Consider the following 9,282-nt stretch of genomic DNA (forward strand, 5'->3'; position numbering starts at 1 on the left):
TAAAGGTAACTAACTTGCATATATATGTGCATATCTATATATCCACATATACATATCTATATATCCATATATACACACATACTGTCTCGACACACAATATTAAAAGGAGACTGTTCTTTATTTTGTCACAGTTGAAAGAATCTAAGACAAAAACAGAAAAAAAGGAATATAATATGTAACTCAAAAAAGTTGGGGAATTTAGAGTTAAAAAATTATGATATTTTCTGAATGGGAACATTAAAGAATATAGATATTTCTTAGTACCACATGGCACCTTTTAAAAAATGAACCATGAAGTAGGGCACACAGAAACTACGAATAAATATTAAAAAGCTGATATACTGAGCATATTTCATTGATCACAGTAAAATGTAATTAATCATTAATAAAGTGGACCCAAGCAAAAAGACTTGGACCTAAATTAAAAAAATAGCATCATCATAAACAACAACTGGATCTTAGAAGTAAATACTATGGGGAAAATAGTAAAATGATGGCACACTATGGCAAACTATCTGGAATGAAATTAAAGCAATCTACAGAGGAGAAAACACATCCCTAAGAATATGCCTGAACAAAAGACAAAAAGAATTAATGAACAATATGGAATTTTTTAAAAAATAGAAAAGCAACAAATAAACCCTAATAAACAAAAAGATGAAATCTTGAAAATTAGAATGAAATAAAGTTGAAAGAAAAAAGCAAATAGACTTTATTGACAAAGTTATAAGATGATAACTTTTAGAAGACTAACAAGAATTTAGACAGCATACTTTAAAAAGAGAAAGAGGAAGCCTAAATAGTAAAATACGAAATTGCCACAGAGGAGAAATAGAAACAACTGTCAAACCACACTATTGCCAACTCTATATAGCACTACCGAGAAATCAAAAGAAATAGAGGATTGCCTAAATTTAAAAAAAATACAAATATAAAGAGTATGAAATAAACAATTTAAGTAATCCAATGTCAGTTAAAGAAACTGAAGTTGCTTTGAAGGAAATCAAAGGAAGACCAAATAAAAAAAAAGAGTGGTCCTAGTAGATTTATGAGATGCACCTATCAAAATTTTAAAGAACAATTGATACATATAATATACAAGTTGTTCTTAAAAATTTAGAAGTAAAACACTGCCAAATCTTTTAATATAACAAATATAGTCCTGATACTTAACCATAGAAAGTTAAAGCAAAGAAAGAAAACTATAGACCAATATTATTTATTAATATGAATTGAAAAGAAAAAATTAATTTCATGTCCAGTCATCTACTTCTGTTCAATAATATATGTGTAAATATCCATCTATTTGGGCCTTGAGTTTAGAACATAAAACATACATAGAAAATTCAGTTCAAACTTTTAAAATAAATTCCAGTCAAATAAAAGTCTACAGTATTTTATGTAAAACATTCATTATGGTCAAGTTGAATTTATATCAGAGATGTAAATAGTTCACATTTGGAAAGCAATAAGTATAATTAATCATATTCTACAATCTACAAGGTTACAGGATTATATTAATAGAAGACAAAGTTTTTAAATTTTTATTTTTTGTTACAAAGGGGAAAATAGTTGTGGCTGTGGTTTATCCTTCATTCTTTATTTTTTTTTCTTCAAGTGACAAAGATTCTTTATTCTGATACACCACGAGTGGGGAAGCCCAGTCACCGTGGAGGGTCAAGGGAAGTCGCTGTAGGGCAGGCGGAATGGGTAGATGGCTGTGTAGCACTTATCATGCCATAACAGCTTCTTCTCTAGGAAGGCAACAGTGTTGAGAGTCAAGACCAGGGTCTGGTGCTTCAGCATACTGTGGACATTGAGGCCAACTGCTGGCCCCAGGTTGATGGTCTTCAGGTCGGATACAACAGAAACAATGTTCTGGGGCATCTCCTCATCCACATCAACAAGGAGCACAGAGTCACCCCCACATTGGTGCCGAACCAGGTCTAACAAGTATCTTGGGTCTGAGGTTGGCAGCTCCAAGGAATCTACCACATGAAGGTCATCCTGCATGAGCTTGACTGTCAGGGTCACCCTGAGGCCCAGCACTTGAATTTTCATAGGCAACATATAGTAGTAGCTTGTTGGACCCCGTGGACCATGGGCAATACCACCTCCTCGCCAGATTGGGGAATGGATGCTCCCGTGCCGGGCCTGGCCTGAGTCTTTCTGCTTCCAGGGCTTCTTCCCACCACCTCTCACCTCTGCCCGGATCTTGGCCTTGGCATAACTAATTCTCTTTAAGTTCTTCTGCCATATGGCAACCTCATGTAGAATATCTAGCCGGGGTGGCACAGCAAACATGTTAGGGTGCAGGTCAGCCAGGCCCAAGAGTGTTTCCTCATAACCCCAGAGGGATTCCACCCAGGCTTGCACTGGGGTCCTGGGCATGGGAACTGGGAGGTCACAGTGGTGGAGCAGGGGGACACCGGTGGGGCTCGGGGGTCCTGTAGTCAACACATGCTCCAGCCTTGTGAGGTCTTCCCCAGTCAGCGTAGACAGGGCCCTTCGTGCTGGGGTTAGGCCCTGACCGGGTTCCCAAGCCCCCAGTGCTGCCCAGATCAGAAGCAACGCGGCACCGGTTCCGACACCTAGCGAGAGGGCAACTTCCTGGGGCGCCTGGAAATACGTCATGGGCGACAGATATCATGAGTTCCTTATCCTTCATTCTTGAAGAAGACCATGACATCAGGGAGACGATGACATGACTTGCAATTGAATTTGATTTGAGTGAGAGAGGGCTGTGCAAAATCACCAAGCTCACTTTCTCCTCCAGAGCCATTTGGGTCCAGTGGCCAGATATCCATCAGGAGGACTGGAAATGGCCCAGGATGCAGTGGGAGTCCTTGGCCTTTTTAAGCTAAGGTCTTTTCAAGTTCTCACTTTGAGTGAGGCAATGCCTATTCAGTGAATAGACCTCTTTAAGAAGTGAGTCAAGGGATGGCTCCTTTTAATTAAAAAACAACAACTTTAATTAAAAAAACAAACAAAAAAAAAAAACTGGGAGCAGAAGGCCCTGAGGATTGCTGGCCAAAAGAGAAACAGTTACTATTTACATTCCCTTTGAGCCACCTGGGCCCACAAAAGTAACCATTAAGTGATGCTTGAGCAGGGCAGAGAACCATTGTTGTCCAATCAATGAGATCCTGGGTGAATTGGGTTTAAGGCTTGGTCTTTTGAGAAAGGAATCTAGTCAGTAAACCCTGAGTTAACTAGGTAGGTTTCAGCCTTCAAAATTTACTTTCTCTTGGGCAGAACACCCTCTGGGGAGGGGTTGGGAGTAGGTCAACGGAACTAGCCAGCTGGGTCCCCAGTAGGGTACCTCAGACTGCTTACAGGTTGTGGTTTGTGAGCATCTCCAGTAAATAGAGGAGTAAAACAACGTTCCTTCTTTTGCTGCTGTCATTTGACATAGTTCTAGAAGTATGAGCAGAGTAATAAGGGAACAGAAAGAAATTAAAAGCATGAAGATAGATATGGAGGAAGAAAACTGTTCTGTTTTGTTTGTTGATGGTTTACTTAGAAAAATTTAGTTGATCGGAAAAGAAACTGAGACATATAATAGCATCGGTTGAATTAAAAGATACAAGATAAACCTATGCAAACTAATCTGTATGGAGTTTTTAAACATCTAGGACAGAGAATTAGAAGAGGTAATCTAATTCAAAATAATTTAAAAATATCTGGGAGTCAATCTAACAAGATGATTTCAATATGTGTATAGAAACAATTAAGAAATATGTCTAAAAGAATTTTAAAAATCCTTAACTTGAAAGATATTTAGTGCACATCATCTGCCTAAATTACTTTACAGATTTAGTGCTATGCCAATAAGATAACCAAAGGGATCCTTTTTTAAGATATGCAAATTATCAAGAAAATTCATTTGGAGGAACAAGCTAGAATATTAAGGGAAACAAAGAATCAAGTAGTAATGAAGGGAGAAGAGCTCATCCAGGCCTCAAAATATAACGCAATAATTATCAAAAGTATTTGATACTTGATACAAACACATACATATGTAATACATGAATGTATATATGTGTATATTTATATATATATACATATACTCAAGTGTGAGTGTATACACACACACGCATACATATACATACACTATACATACACGAGTGGAACAGATAAGAATAGAAAGAATAAGAAGGGAGGAGCTCAAAATTGTTGAATGTAATAACCTAATGTTAGATAAACCTAATGGCCTGAAGTCAATCAGGTAATATGTAAACAAGTCAAATCACATGTGAAATGAGGAGCCAGGTATCATGAGACATGAGTATAATCCCTACACTTGAGGCTGAAGCTAGTGAAGCTTTAGAGTTCAGGATTTTTGAATGGCAATAGGCTTAAAGCAAATAAGTGTCTGCATAAAATATGGCACCAATATTCTGAGATTCTGGGAGTGGAAGGTCATGGGGATACGTAAAGGCAAACTGGTCCAGTCAGAAAAATAAGTTGTCTTTTTGTACATTTTCTCAGAAAAAAGTAAAATATTCAGCAAAGTATTTAAAACTTGTAAAATATTTTAAATTCATATACATAAATATGTGTTTATATATAAATATTTAGATATACAACACACATACATACATAGAATAAAAACTGAGAACTTTAAGAGATTGCTCAGCTTTTTAAAAAGTGATCTTGCTTAGATTGTTAATGCATGCCTGATCAATAAATATACTATTCATTATTTTTAGGATTCTAAAAACCTCAGCCATATAATTTTGTAACAAACCTATTACCTGAATTACCTGCATGAAACTCCACTGTACATCTTTCTGCATGTAAAAGTGACTTTTAAAAGAGAATAACTAACATACAAAACTGCATTATATCTCCTTATGTTATTTGGCATAAATTTTTATTTTTTGCTTAAATCTAAAATGTCATTGGTGTGGTTCACTCTTAGTCTAGAAATTCCCTCCTCTGAAGAAAAGTATGACTTATCACTCAGTCACTCAACAAACATTAGTTAAGCACTTACCATGCACCAGACCCTGTGCTAAGCATTGGGTGTACAACTAAAGATTGTGATGATACACTACAACCAGGTGGGATTTATACCAGGAATGCAGGGCTGGTTCAATATTAGAAAAACTATCACCATTATTGACCATATCCATAACAAAACTAGCAGAAATTGTATGATTATCTCAATAGAGATCAAAAAAGAATTTGACAAAATCGAGCCTGCATTCTCATTAAAAACACTAGAGAGCATGGGAATAAGTGGAATTTTCCTTAAAATGATAAGCAGTATTTCTCTAAAATCATCAGCAAGCATTATATGTAATGGGGATGTTAGAAGCTTTCCTAATAAGATCAGGGATGAAACAAGGATACCATTTATCACCACTATTATTCACTGTTGTACTAGAAATATTGGTTTTAGCAATAAGAGAAGAAAAAGAAATTGAAGGAAATAGAATATGCAATAAGGAAACAAAATGGTCAGTTTTTTAAGATGATATGATGGTATACTTAGGGAATCCTAGAGAGTCAACTGAAAAACTACTTGTCAGATTTATGGAGAAAGGAAAAAAAAACTTATGACCAAACAAGAGATAAAGAACATTATGAAACATAAAATGGATAATTTTGATAAGATTAAATTAAAAAGTTTTTGCACAAAGACAAAAAATTTAAAGGATCCAGACAAAAATATTTATAGCAGCTCTTTCATGATGGCCAAGAATCAGAAATTGAGGGAATTTAATCAGTTGGGGCAATGGATGAACAGGTTGTGGCCTATTAATGTAACGAATTCATATTGTTCTATAAGAAATGATAAGCAAGTGGATTTCAGAAAAACCTGGAAAGCTTTAAACAAACTGATGCTTAGTGAAGTGAGTAGACCAGGAGAACATTGTATACAGTAGGAGCAACATTGCATGATGATCAACTGTGATAGACTTACCTCTTCTCAGCAATATGATGATCCAAGACAATTCTAAAAGACTCATGATGGAAAATACTATCCACATCCAGAGAAAGAACTATGGAGTCTGAATGCAGATTGAAGCATACTATTTTCACTTTTTTGTTTTTCCTTTCTTGTGTTTACTTTCTTGTGTTATTTTAATTTTTTTCATAACATGACTAATGTGGAAATATGATTAATATCATTGTACATGTATAACCTATATCAGATTGCTTGCTCTCTTGGGGAGCGGAGAAGCAGAGGAGGGAGGGAGAAATGTTTGGAACTCAAAGTCTTATACAAACGAATGTTGAAAATTATCTTTACATGTAACTGGAAAAAAAATAAAATACCATTAAGTGAAGGGAAAAAAACAAGTAAAAGTAGCACCTTTCCCAGAGATAAAGAAGGATGACAGATAAAAGGAAAAAGAGACAAAAGGGGAAGATACAATCTTTGTCTCTAAGCAATATGCCCTCTAGTGGAAGAGACAACATGTAAATAACTAGATAAGTGCAAGATATACACAGAGTAGTTGCTAGTCTTTGAGAGATGTCTCGGAACCAAGATGTTGTGTTCCCTCTGGTCATATAGCTAGTTTGTTTTAGAGGCAGTAGTTGAACCAGTAATTTCTGAGCCCAAGTGTCCCTCTATCAACTACACCATGCTAGCTCTGCATATGATAGTTAAAAATTCCCCTAATTTCATCAATGTTAAGTATATTCCCTTATGAGAGCAAATTTTCTTCAGGATATCATTTCATTTTACTTAAAGCATGAGGAAAACATTGTAATGATAACTATTTTTATTTGGGGCATTAAAATTGGAGTGATCTTTGCAAGCACTATAATGAATTAAAGTTAGAGAGGGGAAAAAGTAGCCAAATTAGAGTAACACATTTTCTCATAATTTGACTGGTATGAGTGCAAACAAAATTCACTTAATTTAACAAAATACTTATGTACTATTTTTGATTAAGTTGGTGGGATGACTAATTACCCAGCATAATTATAGTACACAGCTAAAGAGTTCAGGTCCTCATGGTTTCTCACCTGGATTTTTGCAATAGGCTCCTATTTGTTATACAGGCTTCAAGTCAACCCCTTCTCTAATCTCCTCAAAACAGCTGCCAAAGCAATTTTTCCCAGTGATTATGTCTGATGGTCTCACTCCCTTGCTTGACCTCTTTGACTCCTTAGAACCTCTATGATAGAATCTAAACTCCTCTCTTGGCATTCAAAACATTTTACAATCTGATTTCAATCTTCTTTCCAGGCTCATTATATATCCCCCTACTTCTTGCACTCTACAATCCAGCCAAACTGTCCTTGCTTTTTGTCACCTATGACACTCCATTTTCCATCTTCCTTCGTCATCCCTTTTATACTGTTTTCAATGCTTCGTGTACACTTCCTCCTCCTCACTTCCTTTTAGAACCATTAGCTGCCTTCATAGTTCAGGTAAAGCCTTTCCTATTTTCTTTTCTAACTACTAGCATCTTCACCCCCAAAGTTACCATTTATTTATTCTGTGTACGATTTATATGCCTCTACATATCTATTTGTTGTCTCCTGCCAACAGAAAATAAGGACCTTGATGGAAAGTACCATCTAATTTTGTTTTTGTAGCTGCTGTTGCTGCTGTTGGTTATGTTCCCAGAAAGACAGCATAGCATAGTATGCGGAGAACTGTTCACAAAGCCAGGAAGATCTTGGTTTGATTCTTTCCTCCTGACACATACTGGCTCTGTGACCCTAGGTAGCTCTCTTAATGTCTTGGTACTTTAAGCAATTCTCTGAGACTATAATTTCAAGAAAAGTTCTTGACATACATTGGTAGAAGGAGTTTCTTTATCCAAGATTCCCCTATGTTAACAACAAACATGTCTGGTCCCTATCCCCAGGGCATGACAAATATTAAGCTCTTTATATAAATGCTTCTTGATTGGCTGATTAGCTGAATGTGACAAATTCAGGCAAAAACTTGTGTCTTCCCCCTCCCAGCAACAGCAGGTTCTTTTATTGTGAATAACTCGGTTAATGCACTCCAGTCTCTACTTCACATTGCCTTATTGCCTTCCAGTAAATCATACTATAATTTTCTCTAACCACAGAATGAAATTGAAAGTGCACCTAATAATTCATAAAGCAGTGAAAGTCTAACGCAAAGCAGCATTCATGCTTCCGCATGCAAAGAGGAAGTCCATAATTTTTCAGATCTTCAAATGCACTGTCCATAGTAAATCAGTTCAATCACATTTATTTGCATATCACATAATTTACTTAGTTTTAAATACTCTACTGAACCTCTTTTTCTCAACATACGTAAAAGTAGTGATTTTCATTTGAATCAGAGAAACTAATTGGGCCAGATGACTGAATGGTAACAAGTCTGTGGCATATTTAAATTACTTCTGTTATTTTGAGCTTCAATGGAAAATTTCCCCTGTTACTTGACATCTTTGGCCTGAAAATAGCTTCAAAGCAAACTTCTTTTATTTCTTTTATATGCTTTTCTTTGGGATGATTATCATAGGTCAAGTTCTTATCTTGCCCCACTCCTATAGTTAGGCAATGGAAGAGTTTAGATACTGTCAATTTCAATAGTGATAGTTCTGTCAATTGTTGTAATAGGGTCATGGAAAAAGAACAAAAATGATGATACCCTTATTTTAATTGATAAACATCAAGATAGTTCATGGGGCCACAGGTTAGATGACCAGTGGAAAATTTAAGTCGCAGTAGGAAAAGCCTAATTCAAATCAAACTACGCACTATATGGCAGCCTTCAATGGGCTTGACTCCTTTATATGGAATTCACAAGAGTTCTCTATTGAGCTTTTAGGGATGGGAATCAATGCACTCATTTAAAAAAAGAAGAAACTATGTAAAAATTTGCCCCAGATTCTTTACTTAAAATAGTACCCAGTTGAGAACATTTTTCTTTCTATTTTTTTTCCATTTTAGCTGACTGAATTTCTTTTTTCCCCTTGTTATCATTCTATGAATTATTCTGTGACTGACCTTAATGTAATACTTCACAAGACAATAGGATATATAGTTATCTCTGTGGATATATCTATCTCTCCACTGAGACGTCTATACAGTAATGGAACAAAACTTTATTACTCTAGAAGAACAGAATTGGAAGAGGGCTTAGGGGGGCACTTAGTCATATTGCTTTATTTTTTATATGAGAAAACTGAGGTCCAGAGTGGTTAAAAAACTTTTCCAAGTTTATATAACTAGTCAGTGACCACATTGTGACTAAATCCAATTCTCCTGGGACCCGGTTCAATATAGTAACCTTCTAATTGGTTTCCTTTCCTGTAGTCTCACTTCTCTTCT

At 35.8% G+C, this 9,282-nt stretch overlaps 1 protein-coding gene across 1 annotated transcript; it reads right to left on the minus strand.

Annotated features, from left to right (window-relative positions):
* Positions 1-1,662: 1,662 nt before the first annotated feature.
* Positions 1,663-2,634, minus strand: LOC118841000 (39S ribosomal protein L4, mitochondrial-like). Its single transcript, XM_036748402.1, has one exon. The coding sequence runs from the start codon at positions 2,632-2,634 to the stop codon at positions 1,678-1,680; it is 957 nt and encodes a 318-aa protein (XP_036604297.1). The 3' UTR covers positions 1,663-1,677.
* Between the last annotated feature and the right edge of the window lie 6,648 nt (positions 2,635-9,282).

This window comes from Trichosurus vulpecula, chromosome 1 (assembly GCF_011100635.1).
Source record: "Trichosurus vulpecula isolate mTriVul1 chromosome 1, mTriVul1.pri, whole genome shotgun sequence".
Classification (NCBI taxonomy): Eukaryota; Metazoa; Chordata; class Mammalia; order Diprotodontia; family Phalangeridae; genus Trichosurus; species Trichosurus vulpecula.